Below are 22,363 nucleotides of genomic sequence, written 5' to 3'. Positions count from 1 at the left end.
ATTGATAGCCACAATCGTTCATCGGTTAGGCTAGGACCCATCTAGAAACAAGAGGTCGAAGTCAGAGATTGCTTGAGCAGGTAGCTGATGTCGAGCTGGTTGATCGAGCGGGGGTTGAAGGGTGGGGGTGAGAGCTTTTGATGGAAACAAGAGAGATTCGTTGCTCAAAATGCAAACATTACCATGAAGAAAAAATTACATTGTTTGTTATGCCAAGAGGGTTCCCACAAAACAAAAATTATAACGAATGCCATACAACATTCATTGTCATTTATAAAACATGGACATAATGAGTCTAATAGAAAACACCGATGCTATATGAAAAACATGTAAAAGCTTCATAGATTACATTATCAATGATGGTACATGCTGATAGTGTTAATTATATTTTGCATCTCATTTCTACAAGAGGAGAACAATCACACAATACATGATTTCGTAAACTCATTGTCGTGGTCAAATTGGTAACTGCTAGAAATTATCGGAGCACTTGACGAAGATGAGACCATTTCAAGTTCTATCTCATTGTTGTCATCATCAATTGGTGCCTCTATCGGATACAAAAGCGGTTTTGGAGGTAGTTGCAGTTTATCGATATCTCCTTCAAGCATATCTAGAACTTTCCTCATTGACGGCCGATCATTAGGGCTCAGCTGTATGCACCATAGCGCAACGATTATCATCTTCCTTGTTTCTCTTTCCTCTTCTATGACTTCTACCCTCTCAACCTCCTTTTCTTTGCTGAGTTGATCATAAATCCACGAAGGAAAGTAAATTTGACTTGAATGCTCTGCATGTGCATTTATATTTCTCCTTCTACCGGCCATTTCCATCAACATCATCCCAAAACTGTAAACATCGGCTTTATAAGAAATGCCACCGATGTCTTTGTAGAATAGCTCAGGTGCCATATAACCCAAGGTTCCTCTTGCTGCAGTCAACGATACTATGCTATGACCGATGGGATAAAGTCTTGCAAGTCCGAAGTCAGAAATTTTCGGAGTAAAACTTTGGTCTAGGAGAATGTTGTGAGGCTTGATATCAAAGTGTAGAATTTGCATATCACATCCCCGATGTAGATACTCTATCCCTCTAGCTATGCCAAGAGAGATCTCATGCATTTTCTTATAATCAAGAGGATCATCACCATCCTTATTCGAAATGTGTTTATCCAAAGAGCCATTCGGCATGAAATCGTAGACCAAAGCTTGTTTGGAGTAATCGAAGCAAAAACCAACAAGTTGAACTACATTGACGTGGTGGATCCTTCCAATTGTGGCCACTTCACTAATAAAATCTTGGCCATTAGATTCTGGTTTGTTCAAAATCTTAACCGCAACTTCATTGCCACTTCTAAGGATTCCTCTATACACAGAGCCATATCCCCCCTCACCTAATTTGCATTTGAAATTTTTTGTAATCTTCTTGATATCTGAGTAAGAGTACCTTATGGGCAAAAAGTTGTTGTGAACTTGTAGGAATTCTTCGATGTTTGCATCGATCGCCCGGTGCCTTCTCATCCACTTATAGATTAGAAGTATCAACACACATGGAGCTCCAAGTATGAATTTTGCTGCGACGTAGTTGGCTACATAGAAATTGTCCATAGATTAGCGCAGTGCAATAATTTTTTTGTAAACATAATTGTTTTTAATCAGAGTGCTTCTTGAGATCATCATAGTTGTGAGGAGAAAAGGCCCAGCAGTCATACCCAAGAAAAGGCGAGGCGCCGACCTACAGGTGCCGCGTACCAATGCTTGGTCCACGCAGAATTAGGGGTGCCTGCAACAGATTAATTAGAGTCGGTGATCAATCAATGAAGAATTAAATTTATCATTTTAGCAGTTAAACATAAATATAATTTACTCTCCTTGACAGCGCTCAGATCACAGTTAATTCAATTCACCTAGGGAATCCATGCCATCGTAGCATGACATTTTCTCTTGAAGAAAAGCGATTTTGCTTTTGTTCACCTATATATACCAAATGATTCATAAGTTCACGTCTCGCTCCGCGTAATTCTAATTTACAAACGTCATTCAATACGCGTGCAGTTTATTCAACCGCATAACAATAACAGCCATGCAAGGGACACGAGCAACAATTAAATCAACCATTTTTCCCCAAACAAAAATGAAGTAACAATGTCAAATCCAGAAAAGCTCCAAGATTCGTAAAATAAACGAGAGCAGTGCATGCCGACCCTACTAAGAAATCTATTTAAACTTTTCTACTTAAGTGATGTGGCAATTTTTCTATTATGTTTTTAAAGAAACTAGTGTCTTAATGTGTGGATTTTATTAAAAATACCCAATTAAAACCTGCCACGTCACTTGGTAAGTAAATTTTGATCAGATCTCTTAGTGAAGCTAGCATTTAAGGAAAGGTGGAGGAGGAAGAAGAGAAAAAGAAAGAACAGCTTAAGGGAACGTCGCTTACGGATATAATAGCCGCAATACTCCTTTCGGTATCCAAAACTTAAGAAGTAACATGGAAATAATCTTCCCTCAAAATGGTAGGATGGATAGGAGAGATTGAATCCCTCGACCATCAGGTTGTGGAGGTCCTTGTATGGTAAGCTCCCATTCTGATTTTCTTTCCGCCCTGAGATTTGATTCCCTGCGAATGCCATCATGGTTACGGTGCAAGAGTCCTTGATATCCCCTACTTGTAATTGCTGTACAGCGTATGAGTACACCTTCGTTGGGGAAAAATAAGGAGGTGTGCTGGCAGCGTATCCCTCAATACAAGGTTTGGTATCAATATACGAAGTAGAAGTAATAGGTTGTGAGCACTTCATGAAGGCCACGGACTCTGATGGTTGTGCATAAAAAATGTTGGATGGATCATCAATACTGAGGTTGGAGCGCACCAATGAGTAACGAGGAAGGGATGAGCAATTATTCTTTTGCAGTCCATCATCAACCACCGTGATATTACCATCGAATATATCTTTATTAAAATAGGAACTATAATGAATCGACTTCACATAATATCAGCTAGCATTTAAATATAGAACAATGCGGTTATTTTCACAAGCTAGCTCATACTGTGAGTTACCGCAATATTTTGGATCGCCTTTCAATCAAAAAAGGATAACTTATATTACGGATCTCATTGCAAGATGAAGGGGCACACAAGTGATTCTTCTTTGCATCGCAGCTCGTCCCTAACAATAGCAGAACATGCGATATGAGAAGTAAAACAGGGAGCATAAATATCGAGCTGCGAGAAATAATCATCTCTTTATCGTTTGGTCTGATGCAATGGAAGTTTTAGCTCATTTGGTAATGCGAGAGAGGCTTAATAAAGGGTTGGGAGTCGTCGGTCATCGAAATGTCCAAGTCAACCCTAAAACAAAGTCTAGCGAAGAAAAACTTAAAAAGTATGGCCCCGCAAAAACACGATCTCGAGTGATAGATAGCTTTCACATTCATTAGGGAGGAAATTTCTCTGCATTTTCCAGATTTGATTTTTCTTGGCAAATTAATTTTCTAGAAATTTATTTTAGTATCTTAAAAAAGAATCGATTTCAATGTTTTGTACCCTAAACTCAATCAAAATCCTTTCAAACAAGGCATCCGTTCTATTTTATTTTCAAGGCCAATATTTCATAAGTGTATTGTTTCGTTAAATTTTGAAGATGAAAAGGAAAAGGATGATGTATTTCATCATATAAATATTTTCATTTTTGAGAAAAAAGGATAATGTTAAATAACGGGTATATAGATTTTAACTTTTATAATGTCACTTTCCGCAAAAATAGAAAGAAAATAAGGAACGGGCGCTTCTTGCTTATGGATGATGTGAAACTTTATGAAAGAAAGAAAGCAATATGGTAAATTCTCAACTAGTGATGGGACCGACACATCTCGATTAGAAACTCATTTGCGTCGTCGTGGATCGACACACGCAAGGACTATAGATGCAACATTTGAATTCACAAAAATAATGTGATGTACTTATTCACTATGCTTAAATTTTAAAATCACTCTTTTGTAATTGTGCTATAATATGAATATGACTGTCATCTCTTTTCCATAATTGAACCACTTAATGAATGAACAAATTGATCTCAACGAAAAAGGCACTACGATAATTTCTCAACCAACGACCAATCGATGCGTGTCTCAATTAGAAATTCACTTGCTTCATCATTCTCGACACACGCAAAGACTATAGGTGTAATATTCGCATGTACAAAAATCAACTAATACGTACTTATTCATTGTCAATTGAAATATTATTCTTGTGGATCAGTCAATCACTAGCCTATAAAATAATCTCATCTTTTTCTCACAATAAATCGAACCAACCTATTACAATATCCAATTGAAACGTGCCACATCATTCGATAAGTAAATTTTTATACGATCCCTCAGCAGAGCTAACATTTAAGAAAAGGATGGGGATGAAGAAAGAAACAAAGAAAGAACTAGGAAAGTGAGCTTTCGGGAATCATGGTGTCTGCAACTCTCCCTTTGGTATCCGAAACCTAAGTAGCAAAATTCGAAACTTGTTGGTGGCAAGAGTTTATAATAGGAGATAGTGAATGCCTCGACCATCATGTCGTGGAGGTCCTTATACGGTGAGCTCGCACGATTATACCGATCCTTTTTCCACCCTGGGATATAATGCGGTATTAAAGCCTTTATGGTTATGGTGTAAGTATCCTTGATGTCCCCAACTCGGAGATCAAACCCATGTACAACGTATGAGTACACCTTCCTTTGGGAAAAAAAAATAGGGGGCATATCGGAAGGATATGCTCCCTCAATACATGGTTCAGTATTGACTTACGAAGTAGAAGCAAGGGGCTGTGAGCACTTCATGAAGACCACCGGCACAGCTAAGAACCACATGGATCATGATCACTAAAGTTGGAGGGCGCCATTGAGTAATGAGGGAGGGATGAGCAATTACCTTTTTGCAGTCCATCGTTTCGCCATCAAATGATTATTTGCTAAGATTGGAACGGTAGTAAATTGATTTCACATAATATTAGTCAGCATATAGATATAGAACAATGCGATTATTTTCACAAGCTAGCTTATGTTCATAGCGGCCATATCATTTGGGTTGCCCTTCAATTGAAAGGGATAGCATACGTTATGGATTTCGTCGCAAGATGAAGCAGCACACAAGTGATTCTTCTTTGCCACAACTCGTTCCTAGTAGCAGAACACGCAATATGAGAAGCAAAGCACATAACATGCATACGGAGCTCAGAGACTGAATCATCTCTCAATCATTTGATCTGATGCAATGAAAGTTTTAGCTATTTGGTAATGCGACGGAGGCACAGTAATATGAATGAAAAGAGTTGAGAGTCGTTGGTCATACATATGTCCAATTTAACCAGTAAAACAAAGTCTAGCGAAGAAAAAGTGGGTATCCAGTGAAGGTGACCAAAAACCGCGTTGGAATTGTCGGTCATGCAAATGTTCAAGTCAACCAATAAAATTCTTTGTGTCTTCATAATTTATTGAAGCAATACTCACCCTGAAAATAAAATAGAACGCCAATGCCTCATTCGAAAGGATATTTTATTCATTTTAGAGTACATAACATTCAAATCGATTCTTTTTCATGGAACGAACAGTCAATTTTGCCAAGAAAAGTCAAAACTGGAATTGCGGCCCCGTAGTCAAGGTGACAAAACACGGTGTTGGAATCATTTATGGTTTGCTTTCACATTGATTGGAAAAGAAACTTCTATGCAATTCCAGTTTGGTCGAGCGTATGAGTATGCTCCCTTGATACATGGTTTGGTATCAACATACGAAGCTGAAGTAACAGGTTGTGAGCACCTCATGAAGGCCACCGGCACTGCTGAATCGCTAAAGAGGTATGGACAATAATCACTAAAGTTGGAGGGCGCCAATGAGTAACGAGGGAGGGACGAGTAATTATCCTTTTGCAGTCCGTCGTCAACCACTATGATATTACTGCCCAATATAACTCAATTATAATTGAAATCGTAACTGATTGACGTCACGTAATATCGACCAGCATATATATAGAACAATGCGATTATTTTCATAAATTAGCTTAAACTTAGAGTTGCCGTAGTGTTTTAGACTGTTTTTCAATCGAAAAAAATAACTTATGTTATGAATTTCACCGCAAGATAAAAAGGTACACAAGTGATTCTTCACACCGCAACTTGTCCCTAACATTAGCAAAACATACGATATGAGAAGTAAAACACGGAGCATTAATATCGAACCGAGAGAAATAATCATCTCTTTATGGAATGAAAGTTTTAGCGAATCTGATAATCCGAGGGAGGCCTGATGAAGGGTTGGGAGTCGTCGGTCATCGAAATGTCCAAGTCAACCCGTAAATAAAGTCTAGCAAAAAAAATATTAAAAAGTACAGCCTGGCGAAAACACGGTCTCGGAATTAGTGATGGACAGCTTTCACATTCATCGGGGAGGAAACTTCTCTGCATTTTCAATTTAATTTTTCTTGGCAAATTAATTCTCTCTAGAAATTTATTTTAGTATCGTAAACAAGATTCTGTTTTAATGTTTTGTACCCTAAACTTATTCAAAATCCTTTCAAATGAGTTATCTGGCATTCAATTTTATTTTCAATGCCAATATTTCGTGAGTGTCGCTCCATTAAATTTGGAAGACAAAAAGGAAAAAAGATGATATATTTCATCGTATAAATTTTTTCACTTTTGAGAAAAACTAAAATTAGTAACAAGAAAAGGATTGTGTTAATTAATGGATACATAGATTTTAACTTGTATAATGCCACTTCCAGCAAAAATAGAAAGACAATAAGGAGAGGACGCTTCTTGGTCATGGATGATGTGAAACTTTATGAAAGAAAGAAAACAATATGGTAAATTCTCAACTAGCAATGAGACATGCACACCTCGATTAGAAACTCAATTGCTTCATCCTGGATTGACACACGCAAGGACTATAGATGCAATATTTGAATTCACAAAAATAACGTGATGTTTACTTATTCACTACACTTAAATATTAAGATCACTCTCTCATAATTATGCTAGATTTATGAATAATACCGTCATCTTTTTTCCATAATTGAACCACTTAATGAATGAATAGACCAATCTCAACAAAAAAAGGCAATACGATAATTTTTCAATCAATGATCAATCGATGCGACTAGCAATTAGAGATTCACTTGCTTCATTGTTGCCTGACACATGCAAAAACTGTAGGTGTAATATTCGCAGGCACAAAAATAGACCAGTATGTGCTTATACGTTGAGCTCGCACGATTATACCGATCATTTTCTTAACCCGGGATATAATGCAGTATTAAAGCCATCACGGTCATGGTGCAAGAATCCTTGATGTCCCCTACTCGGAGATCAAACCCATGTACAGCGTATGAGTACAGCTTCATTTGGGAAAAATTAGGGGGCATATCGGAAGGATGTGCTCCCCCATTACATGGTTCAGCATCGACTTACGAAGTAGAAGCAACGGGCTGTGAGAACTTGATGAAGACCACCGGCACAGCTGACGAACCATATGGATCATCATCACTAAAGTTGGAGGGCACTAATGAGTAACGAGGGAGGGATGAGCAATTACTCTTTTGCAGTCCCTCGTCAATTACCGTGATTTCACCATCGAATAAATATTTGCTAAGATAAGAAAGATAGTAAATTGATTTCACATGATATTGGCCGCGGTTATTTTCACAAGCTAGCTTGTTATATTAGAGCGGCTACACCCTTTTGGGTTGCCTTTCAATCAAAAGGGGTAATGTATATCATTGACCTCGCCACAAGATAAAGCAACGAACGAATGATTCTTCTTCGCACCACAGCTCGTTCCCATTAGTTGCAGAACATGCAATATGAGAAGCGAAACACAGAACATGCTTGTGGAGCTTAGAGACTTAATCATCTCTCTATCGTTCGATCTAATGCGATGAAAATTTTGGCTTAATATGAATGAAAAGAGCTGAGAGTCATCGGTCATACAAATGTCTAAGTCAACCAATAAAGCAGAGTCCAGCGAAGAAAAAGAGGGTCTCACATGGAAATTGCACACCTTGCGGTCAAGGAGACAAAAACGCGGTGTTGGAATTAGTCATGGCGCAGCTTTCACGTTGATTAGAAATGAAACTTCCTCCAGTTTCCAAATTTGACTCTTCTTGGCAAATTGACTCTTTAGGAATCAATTTTAGTACCGTAAAAAAGAATCGATTTGAATGTAATGTACTCTAAATTGAATCAAAATCCTTTTAAGTGAGGCATTGGCACTCTATCTTATTTTCAAGGCCAATACTCCATGCATATTGCTTCGACAAATTTGCGAAAACGAAAAGGAAAAAAGATGCATTTCATCGTATAAGCTTTTTCATTACAGACAAAAAACAGAATTGATAATAGAGATAGACTATTAAAGGGAATATTAACTTGTATAATGTCATTTTGACCAAAAATAAAAGGAAAAATAGGAGTTAGTGCTTCTTGGATGGTGTAACATTTATGAAAGAAAGAAAGCAATTTAATAATTTATAGTGATAGGACCGATGCACATTGACTAGAGCCTCACTAACTTCGTCATCACGCAAAGTCTATACATGTTCCAATTCACAAAAAAAAAAAAAAAAAGTGATGTTTACTTATTCACTATCAACTTCAATATTACAATTTTTTTTTTTTTTGTTGGTCCAATTCCTATTCTAACTTCACTCTTAACTTTTGTGCTAGATCTATAAAAAATATTACCCCCATCTTTAAGAAGGTGGAGAATCAAACCCTTCCCCCTTCCATGTTGGAAGAACCAGTGGTTACTTCAAATAAATGAATTGATCGAAAAATATTGCCATCTCTTTCAAATGAAAAATAAAAAATTGATTATTCGTTCTATCAATAAAATTTTCTTGTTGTTGACACCTAAACTTTTCTCTTTTTATTTATAACTTAATTGCATAGAAAATTAGTTATTAGCCTCCAAAATAAATAAAAAGTAAAGTAAATAATTTTCATTAAAATGCATTGTGTTTTCTTTAAATTGCATTGTACATAGAAATTAGAACATTTGCATTACGAGTATTAAAAATTTTACAAATTACTTTTTAAAATTAAAATTAGAAAAAAATTAACCAAAAATGTTCTTTGCCCTTTTCTTCCCCCCCTCCCCCGGCGTGGCCCAGCCCGCTTCATTTTCTTTTATTTCCCCGCGCGGCCCACCTTTCTTCTTCCTTGGCCCAGCTCGCTCTTCTTCCTCCTTCCTCCTCCTTCCCTCGCTTGGACGTTAGCTTCGGGACAAAACAGAGAGAGAGTCACTGCCCGAAGGACGCGAGGATGCGAGGCTGCGCGCGACGTTCGCCCAGGAATGTCGTGTGGTACGAAGCCAGTTGGTCTCGTCCTTGAAGAAAGAGAGAGAAACGAGATAAATGGGAGAGAAAGGCAGCAAAGGGAAGGCGGGGTCTCTCTGGTCTTTTTGGGTTTGTTCGGCCGAGGAAGAGCAACCAAGAGAGAGAGAGAGAGAGAGCTGGTGAGAGTGAGAAGGCGAGCTCGAGAGAGAGAAGGAGCGAGCCAGAGAAGAGAGCGAGCGAGCTCGAGAGGGGAGACCGAGATGGTGGATAGCGAGGGAGAGCGGGAGAGAGAGGCGACTGCGTTCTCGAGTTCTTTGCGGGAGGCTGGAGAAAGCAAGAGCAATAGAGAGAGTGAGATCGGAGAGAGTGAGCAAAGGGTGAAGTCGAGAGAGAACCGAGAGTGAGCGGAGGGATGGACTGAGAGACAGCGAGACCCAGAAGCCGAACTTCGTCCTCGGACAAGCGTTACCCAGCCATCCCCAACATAAACCGGCGATCTTCAGCCTGTGGCTACCTATTCCTCGGCGCCCGAATTCCTGGCAAGTTTTCTTTAGGTTCAATCCACTTTAATCCCGATGATCCTGGCTCGGTGCAACATCGAGGCTGACGACCATAGCTCGTTTCGCTTCAGGCTCACCTTCTGGCCGCCATCGCCGAGCCGAGTAGGGATATTCGCGGTCGAACACTCCTCTCTGGGAACTCCGTTGCTTGGTTTTATTTAAAACGGAACATAAACGATAGCTGGGTCTCGTTTCCCTGGTCCTCGAGCATGCTTGGTTTGAACGAGCAGTCTATTTTGTCGAGTTTTAAGTGTCACTTGCTGTTCTCTTTTGAGTTTGGACACGAGCTAGAGTCTAGAATGGGTTTACAACCTCTCCATAATCCGTGCTCATCGCATGCCCGATATAAAGCCTCAGTTTTGTTTGTCTCCGTGAAAGCATACCATGGATCCGTTTGACATATTTTCATTGACTTGAGATGTCGTAGGACGAGCTCAAAACCAATGTGGAGGTTCATCGGTATGCCATGTCACTTTTAGTCGAACGCCTAAGACTTGCTCGATGAAATGTTTCTTAGAGAATTGTTTAAGAAATGGCTTCTATTTTCGCTCGAATGCGAAGGTACCACTTGATGCAGTTCGTCCGGGGTCATTAGTTGTTAAGCTCGATTTTCACGAGCAATGAAGTCACTGCATCTCTGCATTTCGTTCGAGACATGCTGTGTATTTTTCATTACACTTGATGAGCGGTGGCAGCGGCCTGCATGATGGTAGACGTTGGCAGCAAATTTGGTTTTGAAGTGGTGAGCCAAGATGGCTTGGTGACGGCCGGCGACGTTGGGTGTTGCCGTCGATCCATTTAAAGTTCTGCCGTGGGTCCATCCGGCGAAATTCCAGTGTGGAGTTCGTCGGTGTGGGAGGCTTCGGTAAAGGACGTAACAGGGGAGTTGGCACGAAGAAGAAGAAGACGTTGAAAGGCTGAGAGAGAATAAAAGAAAATCACGAAAATAGGCCTGGTGCAGACGTTCGTGGAAAGAGGATGGGAAGATGGGCTTGAGGTTTTGTTTCAGTAGATTTAGGTTTGGTTTAAGTTGGGCGGACTTGGGCTGGGCTTAATTTGTGAATTTTTGGGCTGGGTTTAAATTTTCATGAAGTGGGTCTTTGAGAGCCCATTACTAAAATGGAGGTCTGTTTTAATAGAGCCCAATTCATGTTCCCGGTCCAAGCCCGCAAAGCCCATAGCAACCCATGTTCTCACGGACCTTGGGGCCCAGCCCGAGTCCCTATTTTCGGAATTAATTTTGTAAAAAAATTTAAGAGAAAACTTATTTTTTTCTAAAAATTAGAAAAAGCTTAAGAGTTATTTTTTTTAGTAAATACTCTTAAAATGTGTTAAAGTCCTTGATAAGAAAATTGTGCTCAAGAATTGAATAATTCCTTATAGCTTTACCATAAGATTCTGATTGTCCTTAAAAATAAATGCCCTTGATTAGGCACTTTCAATGTTGACTATGGGCTCCCTTTAGCTTAGTTCGAGATTGCATGCTCCTTATTTGGTAATATTAGATCTTTGTTTTCCTATGCAATTTATTTAATGCTTTTCTTGATTGTTGATTGTTATTTTAATAATTGCGCACCCACATGATTATCTCATTTGTTAGTGGATAGGTTTAAAATCAATCCAAGTTGCCTGACAATTTTTTTTTTTTTTTTTGTGAAATGAAATAGATTAAATACCAAAATGGCATTTGATGAATTAGTGTAATTAAGTTCCCAACCCTAAATTCATCGAGTGTGGAGATGCTCGCACAACAAACCAAATTTTAGAAAGGGGAATATAGGGTAATGCAATAGATTAGATACCAAAAATAAGGAGTAGGTGCTTCTTGCTACTTGGGCAATGCAACACATTACAAGAAAAGAAAGAGGGCCACATGATGATTTCTCAATCAGATATAGACCGACGCATGCCTTGATTAGAAATTCACTCGCTTTGTCATTGCCCTACACACGTGAAGACTATAGGTGCTTTTTCACTATCAATCGAAATATTATTCTCACAGATCAATCAATCACTCTCCAGTACAATAATCTAATCTCTTTCCCGCGGTAAGATTGCCCTATGAAAAAACTGAAAAGTCTTGACAATAACGTCATTTTATTGAACGAAAGATGCTATTGCCTGCTTCAAAATCAATTTCCATCTCCGAACGTGTGGCATTGGAAGTGTCATATAAGCTCAACTTGGACTACTGCCATATTTATTCTCTGTTGATGGCTGCTTGAATGTGCTCAAGACTCCTCCCTTTCGCTTCAGGAACACCATCCCCGCGGTGTTAATCGCTGCATAAAGAAGGAAGGTACCTGTGAAGCAAAGCCGGTAGAGTTATTGTCTTTTGACAAGTTTTTCGGATGCACATCACCACTTTTCTCATGGGAAGAATGCTCTATTATATACTGCCTGTCTATTAATCATTTTGCAGAAAAACGCACTTTTCTTTTCTAAATGACACTTCGAACCAATTTCGTGATATTCAAATGTAGGTAGAAGTTGTTGTAAACACGTTGATTGCAATAAATGGACTGAATATGCATTCGAGAGCGTGAAGAACGGAGTGATAAACACCTATACCTCCAAATAGGATTGAAGAGTTCAGGAAAAGCTAAGTCTCGAGTCTGAAGTTTGGTTGAATCTGTGCAAAACTCACGTTCCAATGTGACAAAATGTTTATTGAGCTTAGTTTGGTTAACTCATAAATTTCATGGTAAAATTTGATGAAAACTAACGAAGTGTGAATGTGTTATGCATGTATCCAGTTTGCATTTTTGGTGACCCAAAACTAATTTTGAGTAAATTTATCACATATGTACTAGTTTGGGATTTTTCGTGGTATTACCCTATGGATTTTCATGTGAACTTGCCACGTTAACTGTCTATATCATCCAACTCAATAATTTAATGATAAAATTTCATGGAAGCTAACGGAGGATAAATGTGTCACGTGTGTACCAGTTTAAAATTTTTTATGACCTAAAATTTAGTTAGGGATAAATTTGTCACGATGTATAAGTTTGGGGTTTTTTCATGATATTAACTCCATAACCCATCCTTTTCCATGTGCACACTCACACAGAATGGAGGACCATTCTCATGTGGAATTCATGACCACTAAAGAGATTAGGTTTGTTAATTTTTTGCATTTTTCACTTTTTTAGAATCATTTTTTTATTTTTGCTTTATTTTGATAATAATAAAAATTAAAATTTATACTTCTCTGTGCAATCTCTTAACAAAGTGGAGATCACGCGTTCTTATCAACATTGGTGTCTCGAGGATGTTTGCTTAGTAGAAAAACTCTTGTGCAAGGAACAACAATGAGGAATGTAATGCTTGTTCTAAATAATGTAAGGTACCATTTCATGTCATATCATCGAGTGAACACACAAGTTCTTACTGCATTTAGGGATTGAGCTTTTGTAATACATCATATGCTCTAACGTAACATCACATATTCAATTTCCATTCATCGTAAAGGCAAAATTGTCAGCCTGCTATGTCTTTACTCTTTGACAAGTGCTGATCGCTCATCGGTTAGGCTTGGACCCATCCCGTGACATGAGGTCCAAGTTGGAGATAGCTTGAGCAGGTAGCTATCTTCAACGTAGGTGATCAAATAGAGGTCAAAGGGTGGGGATGAGAGATTTTGCTGGAAATGAGAGATTTGTTGCTCAAAATGCAAACATTGACACGAATAAAAAATTATCTTATTATACCAATAGGATTCACATGAAACAAAAATTGAATGAATGCCATACAACATTCATCATCATTTATAAAAAATTGGCATAACTCGGCTGATAAAAAAAACTAGTGCCATAAGAAAAATATGTAAAAGTTTTGCAAATTACATTTTAAATGATGATACATGTTGATAGTACTACTTATAATTTTTGCTTCTCATTATAAGGGAACAATCACAAAAACATGATTTCGTAAACTCATGGTCATGCTAAAATTGGTAACCACTAGAAACTATCGGAGTACTTGACGAAGATGAGACTGTTTCAAGTTCTATCTCAGCGTCAACATCATCAACCGGTGCCTCCATTGGATACAAATGTGGTTTTGGAGGCAATTGCATCTATCCATATCTCCTTCAAGCATATCTAGGACTTTCCTCATCGACGCCGATCATTAGGGCTCAATTGTATACACCACAATGCAACGATTATCATCTTCCTTGTTGTTTCTCTTTCCTCTTCTATGACATCCACCCTTTCAAGTTCCTTTTTTTACCAAGTTGATCATAAAGCCACAAAGGAAAGTAAATTTGACTCGAACGCTCTGCATGTGCATTTAGATTTCTCCTTCTACCAGCCATTTCCATTAATAACATCCCAAAACTATAAACATCGGCTTTGTAAGAAATGCCACCAATGTCTTTATAGAATAGCTCAGAGCCATATAACCCAAGGTTCCTCTTGCTGCAATCAGCAATACTATATTGCGATCGCTGGGATAAAGTCTTGCAAGTCCAAAGTCAGAAACTTTCGGAGTGAAACTTCGGTCTAGGAGAATGTTGTGAGGCTTGATGTCAAAATGTAGAATTTTCATATCACATCCCCGATGTAGATACTCTATCCCTCTAGCTATGCCAAGAGAGATCTCATACATTTTCTTAGAATTAAGAGGATCATCATCATCCTTATAGGAAATGTGTTTATCCAAAGATCCATTCGGCATGAAATCATAGACAAGAGCTTGTTTGGAGTAATCGAAGCAAAAACCAACAAGTTGCACCACATTAATGTGGTGGATCCTTCCAATTGTGGCCACTTCGCTTATAAAATCCTGGCCATTAGATTTTGATTTGTTCAAAATCTTAACCTGCGACTTCATTGCCACTTCTAAGTATTCCTCTGTATACAGAACCATATCCCCTTCACCTAACTTGCATTTGAAATTTTGTGTGATCTTCTTTATATCCGAGTAAGAGTACCTTATGGGCAAAAAGTTGTTGTGAGCTAGTAGGAATTCTTCGATATTTGCGTCGGCCACCTGATGCCTTCTCATCCACTTCAAGATTAGAAGTATCAACACACACGGAGCTCCAAGTATGAATTTTGCTGCTAGGAAGTGGACTATATTGAAATTTGGCCATTGATTAGCATAGTGTCAAAAAAAAAAATTACACATACAATTTTTGTTTGTCAAAGTGCTGAATGAGAGCTTCATAGGTGTGAAGAGAAAAAGGACTTATTGTACCCAAGAAAAAGAAGAGATTCAATACTGCAACAGGCACAAGACGGAGCGCAAAAAGGCGCATGTCATCAGCTGTAGATAGTAAGAGAATTCGTGAGAAATTACTAAAAATGGTTAATTAGAAATAAAGACCAATCAGTCAAGAAGTAATTCACGCTAAGATATACCCCTAGTGAAAGATAAATTCATGCAATCACTGCAAAGTGCAAAGCCACACTTTTGTTCATTGAAATTTACAAGTGGAGAAGTCTAGAATAAAAAAGAGTGAACGAGTTTGCACTTTTCTAGATAGCGCCAAATCCGACGTTATCCTATTCACTCATGAAATCCATGTTAATGTTGCATGATCTTTTCTTTTGAAGAAACACATTTTTGCTTTTGTTCTCCTAAATGTACCAAATGTTCACAAGTTCCCCGTAACATTAACAGCGATTGAAGGGACATGAGATATTATTAAATCGAACAATTTTCCCCAAAAAAATGCCTAATTCCCTGAAAACCCTTTAGTTCTAGTCCAATTTCAACCTGAACTTTTTTGTCTCAGAAAAAACCCTAAACTTTAGGTACAATCCCAAATTTACCTCAAATTTTGTTTTGTTTTAAAAAATCACCAACTTTTAATATATTCCCAAATTTACCCCCATGGTCTAGTCCCAACTTGACGTGGCATTTCCACATCAATAACAAATCCACTTCAATAAGGTGATATGGAAAGGTACTTTCAAATGAAGCTATTCTAAGATATGAAAATTAGGGATGACTAACGGCGATTTTTGAACAAAGAGCTAATGGGTAGATTGGGATTAGAGTAAAAATTGGTGTTTTTTCTTTTAGACAAAAAAGTTCGAGGTAGATTTGGGATTAGGCCTAAAGATTGAGGTTTTTTTCCGGACAAAGAAAAGATTGAGGCAAATTTGGACTGGACCTAAGTTTAGGTTTTTATGATAAAAAAAAGTTCGAAACATATCGGGACTAAATTTAAAGTTGGGTTTTTTTTTTAGTGAATAAGGCCCAAAAAAAAAATACAGAAATAGTGTCACTTCCAGAAAAGCTCCATAGTTGTAAAATAAAGGAGCAATGCACGCCCAATCTACTAAAAAAATTTCTAAACTTTTTCACTAAACGAATGTGGCAATTTTTAAATTGGGTATCAAAGAAAAGTGATGACTCAATAAATTGAACCAAACGTATTGCAATATCCAATTGAAACATGCCACATCACCAAGTAAATTTTGAAAAGATCCTTCAGTAGAGTTAACATTTAAGAAAAGGATGAAGATGAAGAAGAAGAAACAAAGTAAGAGAGTAAAGAAGGAAAAGCTTTAGGGAAAGTCAGCTTATAGGAGTCATATGGGTTGCACCACGCCATTCGGTATCTGAAACTTATCGCGCAAATCTGGAATATTTCCGACGAATAAGATCCAGAATATAAGAGTTCGAATCCTTCAGCCATCATGTTGTGGAGGTGCGTAAACGGTGGGCTCACACGTTTATACCGATCCACTTCCTGGCTCAATAAGAGAGTGATCATGGTTATGTTGCAAGAATCCTCGATGTCCCATATTAGTAGATCAGACCCATACAAAGCGTATGAGTATGCCTTCATTTGGGAAAAATTAGGGGGTGTATAAAAAAGGGATGCTTCCTCAATACATGGTTCAATATTGATATAAAAAGCAGAAGCAACGGGCTGTGAGCACTTCATGAAGACCACCGGATCAGCTAAGGGCGAAAGACCACCACGGTATGGATTATGAGAACTAAAGTTGGACCTCGCCAATGATTGACGTGGGAGGGACGAGCAATTACCTTTTAGCAATCCATTGTCAACCACCGTGATTATACCGAAAAAAAGCATATAAATCATCTAAATCAAAATAGTTAATCGACTTCACATAATATTGACCGGCATATAGATATAGAAAGGTACGATTATTTTCACAAACTAGCTCATACTCAGAGCGGGCGCAGTGTTTTGGGTCGCTTTTCAATCGAAAGGGATAGTGTATGTCATGGATCTCACCGCAAGATGAAGCGGGGCACAAGTGATTCTTCTTCGCACCGCAACTCATCTCCAGTAACAGCAGGACATGCAATATGAAAAGCAAAACACGGAACATGCTCGTGGAGCTCAAAGACTTAATGGTCTCTATCGTTTGATATGATGCAATGGAAGTTTTTGCTAATTGGCAATGTGAAGGAGGCCCAGTTATATGAATGAAAAAGTCGGGAGTCATCGGTGATGCAAATTTCCAAGTCAACCAATAAAACAAAGTCTAGCGAAGATTGTGGCCCTTGCATTTATGGTGACAAAACACAAAGTTGGAATTAGTTATGCATAGTTTTCACATTGATTAAAAAAAATGCTCCTAAAACTATATACTGCAATTTAATTCTAATATTTTTTTGGGGAAAAATTAATCCCTAATTTTATCCAATAAATAAATGATTGGATCGTCAAAATTTTAGGTGTCAACAAGTGTCCATTCGTTAAATTGTGAAGATGAAAAGGAAAAAGATGTCGTATTTCATCATCTAAGCTTTTTATTTTTTGACATAAAAAAAACAGAAATTTAACAAAAATAGACTATGAACAAGAATATTAACTTGTATAATGTCACTTTTGGCAAAAGTAAAAGGAAAATAAGAAATAAGTGCTTCTTGGATGGTGTATTTTCTTTTCAAGGCTAATTCCCACATTATGAAAGAAAGAAAGCAATATGATAATTTCTAGTGGCGTATCGACACGCCTTGACAAGAACCTCACTAGCTTCGTCGTCACGCAAAGAGTATAGATGTGGATTTCAAAGTCAACCATCAACACAAAGTCTAGCGAAGAAAAGTGGGTCTCATGTGGAAATTGCAGCCCTTGTAGTCAAGGTGACAAGACTCGGTGTTGGAATTATTTATGCAAATATTTTTTTCACGGTGATTTTTTTTTTTTTATTGGAACTTTCACGTTGATTAAAAAAGAAACTTCTCTGCAGTTTCCACATTGACTTTTCTTAGTACCATAAAAAAAGAATCGATTCATTCAGCGCCATATTTTACTATAAAAAATGATAATGTATTTCGTAGTTAAGATTTTTCATTTTTGACAAAAATGAAGTTTGTAACTGAAAAGATTAATAACAGCACCAAAGACTATCGTTGCACATTACAAGAAAAGAATAAAGGCCATACAATAATTTCTCAACCAACAATAGATGGACGCGAGCCTCGATTTGAAAGTCACTTGCTTCGTCATTGCCCGACGCGCCCGAAGACTATAGGTGTAATGATTCGCATTCACAAAAATAAAGCAATACACGCTTTTTCACTAGCAATTGAAATATTATTCTCGTAGATCAATCAATCACTCTCCTATAAAATAACCCTATCTCTTTCCTGCAATAAAACCACTCTATAAATGAACTGATAGATCTCAACAATAACGTCGTTTTATGAAGGATGCTGTTGCCTGCTTCATAATCATTTTCCATCTTCGAATGTGTGGTATTGCGAGTGCCATGTGAGCTCAAATGGGACTACATGGAAGAGTGCAGGCATTTTTCATTCTCTGTTGATAGCTGCTTGAATCTGCTCAAGACTCCTCCCTTTCGTTTCAGGGACCACCGTGATCACGAACACCATCCCTGCAGCGTTAATCCCCGCATAAAGAAGGAAGGTACCTGTGAAGCAAGCCGGCATAGTTATTTGCTTTCAACAAGTTTTGCGGAAGCATATTCTGACATTTTTCTCATGGGAAGAATGCTTTGATATATGCTACCTGTCTATTAATCATTATGTAGAAAGACACAATTCACTTATTTTCTTTTCTAAATGACACATCGACTCAATTTTCGTGATATTCAAATCTAGGTAGAAGTTGCCGTAAACACATTGATTGAAATAAATGGACTGAATATGCATTCGAGACCGTGCAGAACAGAGTGGCAGACACCTCCAGCTCCAAATAGGATTGAAGTTTTCAGGAAAAGCTAAGTCTCAAGTCTATAGTTTGATTGAATTCGCGCAACAACTCATGTTCCAATATAACAAATGTTTATCGAGCTCCTGCCAGGGCAACAGTTCAAAGAGAGTTTTCAGCAGAGTCGTACCATAGGAGCTCCAGCTCATTAAGTAGTTGAAAGTGTAGGAAACTGCCCAAGTGCCGAACCAGTTTACTAGTGTTGCAAACCCTCCAGCTACTCCTTTGATATTGATGGGGAAAATCTGAACACCAGCAACACATTACATGATCGGAAATTTTTTTTGAAACACTCGTAACAACACCAGTTACGGAAACGGCCCTTTAATTTGATAAGCATGAAACTTCGGGGGATGTTTAGGATTACCTTGGACATCACGACCCAAGGAACGGCGCCCATTCCAGCGGAAAATGCTGCTATGTATAGCTGAGCATTGGAAAAAAACAGAACAGAAAAATTAATAGTGGAGAGTTGTTGTGGCGGCCAACCAGATAGAGCCAGAAAGAGATCAAGGAAGGTGAGATTATTACCAGAATGCCGGTGACGGCAAGTATCGGGACAGCATCAGCTGCCAGATCATGAACCTGGCTCAGAAGATTCTCAAAAAGTTACTGGTTGACAAGCATTGCAAAGCAGAAGGAAGATACTAGGACTGATAGTATTTACCTTTAGAAAGAATGAAAGGGCAGTTACTATGCATCCTAGGACCAATCCTGTCCCCGAGATCTGCGATTGAGAGAGAGAGAGAGAGAGAGAAGGTTATGGTTCGAGTTGCAGAACTCGCGAAAGGGGCAGAACCAGAAAAGCTTTGTTACTATAGACATGATTTCTTAGCTTTCATCTATTTTACCAAGAGAAGGGGCTTTCTTCCAGCTCTATCGACCAGTGCAGCGCCAATAGCCGTGACAATAACCTGCAAAAATTTACTCTTTAAGCGTGACGTGTATAAAAATAGATCCCCAACAAAAGGAAAGGGCGAGAATTACAGACCTGGAGGATTGCATAAGTTATGGTTCCAACGCTGGAGGAGAAACCTGAGGAGATTGTACAAATGCGATTATAAAGGCGAGACTAATACCTTGCTTGTGAGATTCAACACTAAATTATGTGAACAGCTCATTCAGTGATAATTAAGTAGACCAAAAGCATTCGACATTGTGAATTTTACTAACCCATTTGAATATTAACTGATTTTATAAATTGGAACCCTTGCTTTGCTTTTTATTTGGTTATCCGTTCTGGAATCATAAAATGCAATGCATAGTTTCGTTATTGTGGTGCCCAAGAGCTTCTTGCTATGAACTTTATACCTGCTTCCTCGAAAATATTGCTTGTATAGAAACAGACACCGTTTATCCCTCCGAACTGCTGGACGACCATCAATCCAACACCAATCTGGCCAAAATTTAACAAATTTGTCAGCAAAAAAAAGAACAACAATGGGAAATATCACCAAAAGTACAACTACTGCATACTCCCCGATCCACAGGGCATTCCAAGAAATCAACGAAGGAGGGACTTTATTGGATACATAGCAGTAAATACAGAGAGAAGATTACGATGACAGAGCTCAGATATCTTCTCCTAAATAAATCGAGAATGCTGGCTTTTGGGAGCAGTTGAAGAGTTTTGATGTAGTCCTGTCAAGAAAAACAAATTTGATCATTCCGTCAGCTATTCGTACTTATAAAGTTGAGGCACTAAGATGAAATGAGTATAGACTTAAAGCCTTTTACTTGTATTTCAGCAGCCTCTTCAGAAATATCTGCATCCTTTCCACGGAGTTTCTGCAGTGCGGCTTCAAACTCCTTTTTGTGGCCCGTTTTCGCCTGCATTTGGCAGAATCCTAAAATTCATTCCAACAATACAAATCCCTCTCTTCCAACAATTCAGATAAGAAGAGTCTGGTGTTCATCTTGATTTGTTACCAGCCATCTAGGAGACTCTGGAATGAAAAACAGGCCGAACAGTAGGACTGCACAGGGGATTAGACCTGCATAAACCGCAGATGTTCAAGGTGGTTTCAGACTTGGATTTTTCTATGCAAGATTGGCACTAAACTTGAATTATGCTACTTTTTCTGTTTTACCAATTAATGCCAAAACCCTCCAAGCTAATACTGTCCTGATTATGAAGGAAACGGACACTCCAGCAACGATCATAAGCTGTGGAGAGAAGAGAACATGTTAGGCCTAGTTGGTTCTGTAGGATGTACATATATACACCATCTTGCACTTGCAAGAGGGCAAAATTTGCTACAAGCTAAGGCCTTTTGCCAATAGCTCCATGCTTGCAATTTTAACCGAGAATGTTCATACAAAATCTTTGCCTGATTGACAGCAGTCAAAGCCCACGGAGATTTTTGGGTGTAATTTCAGCTATAAATATTGGTACCTGGACATAAATTAGAAAAAGATTAACCAATCTAAACCAAGAGAGAGCTTCATGCTGTCACTGTGAATCGAATCCAGCATGTTCTCGTAGAACAACTTGCTACATCAAATGTGTGTGGTACGAAGTGAGGAATTACCACATAGGAAAAGACTCCCATTCCATATCCCGTGGCCAATCTTCCGATATCCAGAGCAAGTGCTCCTAATTTACTCAAAATTAAACAGAACAGAGAGTTGATGAGACTTGAAGTTCTTATGCGACTAATTGATCTTCATGTATGATAAGGCTTGTAAATAGGATATGGACACACCTCAGCAAAGTAAATAGCAAGCCATCCTGCTACACAAAGAGCGCTCGCTATTCTCATTGTCTGCATTTTGAGGAAATGTTTATGTTGTCACGTCCTCCGTCCATGATACGACTAAATCCCAAAGCTAAAACTCAAAAAAAGTCTTGAGCAACACTGTTCTGTTTTACATTGTGAAAGACGCACTCGTTTGCTGCTTACCCATTTACGGCCAACAAAATCAGCGATTGGTCCTCCGGTAATTGCACCAATCATTGCACCGAATGTCAGTATCGATCCAAAGACTGAATACTGTTGAAAGACACATAAAGAGTAACTGCAAATCAGCTTGAGTTCAGTGAGAGCAAGAACTTCAATTACCATCTAGCTAACGATGCTATAAGTCACCGAATGTCCGAGAATCTCAGTGGAAAGCTATTCTGAACAAACCTATCACTTCGATCAGAAACCTGAATGATATGCAGTCACAATTTTCAGCTGACGATACCCAATCTAAATCTCCCCATTTTTTGGTTTTCTTGTCCTGAGGTGTCCAACAATGGAACTCAATGCGAAAATTCGGTATACATTTCACTTGTTACAATGCAGAAAGAATAAGATGTCTA

General features: G+C 38.4%; 3 protein-coding genes and 1 long non-coding RNA gene across 4 annotated transcripts; all 4 read right to left on the bottom strand.

Moving 5' to 3' along the window:
• Positions 1-315: 315 nt before the first annotated feature.
• Positions 316-1,622, bottom strand: LOC120287590 (rust resistance kinase Lr10-like). Its single transcript, XM_039300459.1, has one exon. It carries the CDS (start codon positions 1,605-1,607, stop codon positions 420-422), a length of 1,188 nt encoding a protein of 395 aa, XP_039156393.1. The 5' UTR covers positions 1,608-1,622; the 3' UTR covers positions 316-419.
• Positions 1,623-14,210: 12,588 nt separating this feature from the next.
• On the bottom strand, positions 14,211-14,759 carry LOC120287025 (rust resistance kinase Lr10-like). Its single transcript, XM_039299666.1, has one exon. It carries the CDS (start codon positions 14,757-14,759, stop codon positions 14,211-14,213), a length of 549 nt encoding a protein of 182 aa, XP_039155600.1.
• A 3,624-nt stretch (positions 14,760-18,383) lies between these two features.
• Positions 18,384-19,320, bottom strand: LOC120287591. Its single transcript, XR_005545719.1, has 2 exons — positions 19,187-19,320; positions 18,384-18,757 (listed from the first exon to the last, which is right to left on the bottom strand). It is a non-coding gene; the product is annotated as an uncharacterized LOC120287591 (long non-coding RNA).
• LOC104457053 (sugar transporter ERD6-like 7) lies at positions 19,320-21,390 on the bottom strand. Its single transcript, XM_039299665.1, has 11 exons — positions 21,147-21,390; positions 20,986-21,050; positions 20,794-20,886; positions 20,617-20,697; positions 20,368-20,452; positions 20,048-20,091; positions 19,908-19,970; positions 19,724-19,783; positions 19,588-19,641; positions 19,402-19,483; positions 19,320-19,348 (listed from the first exon to the last, which is right to left on the bottom strand). The coding sequence occupies exons 1-11, from the start codon at positions 21,217-21,219 to the stop codon at positions 19,320-19,322; spliced, it is 729 nt and encodes a 242-aa protein (XP_039155599.1). The 5' UTR covers positions 21,220-21,390.
• Between the last annotated feature and the right edge of the window lie 973 nt (positions 21,391-22,363).

Source organism: Eucalyptus grandis, chromosome 8, assembly GCF_016545825.1.
Source record: "Eucalyptus grandis isolate ANBG69807.140 chromosome 8, ASM1654582v1, whole genome shotgun sequence".
Lineage (NCBI taxonomy): Eukaryota > Viridiplantae > Streptophyta > Magnoliopsida > Myrtales > Myrtaceae > Eucalyptus > Eucalyptus grandis.
This window is presented reverse-complemented; position numbering and strand designations above follow the sequence as displayed.

Bases quoted from the DNA above. Each gene is read 5' to 3' on its own strand.
- LOC120287590 (XM_039300459.1), bottom strand. From the start codon at position 1,607: ATGGACAATTTCTATGTAGCCAACTACGTCGCAGCAAAATTCATACTT.
- LOC120287025 (XM_039299666.1), bottom strand. From the start codon at position 14,759: ATGGTTCTGTATACAGAGGAATACTTAGAAGTGGCAATGAAGTCGCAG.
- LOC104457053 (XM_039299665.1), bottom strand. From the start codon at position 21,219: ATGATCGTTGCTGGAGTGTCCGTTTCCTTCATAATCAGGACAGTATTA. The intron at 20,887-20,985 runs GTAACAAATCAA...TGCCAAATGCAG, and splicing joins CAGAGTCTCCTAGATGGCTG to GCGAAAACGGGCCACAAAAA. The intron at 19,784-19,907 runs GTAAAATAGATG...TCTCAATCGCAG, and splicing joins GAAGAAAGCCCCTTCTCTTG to ATCTCGGGGACAGGATTGGT.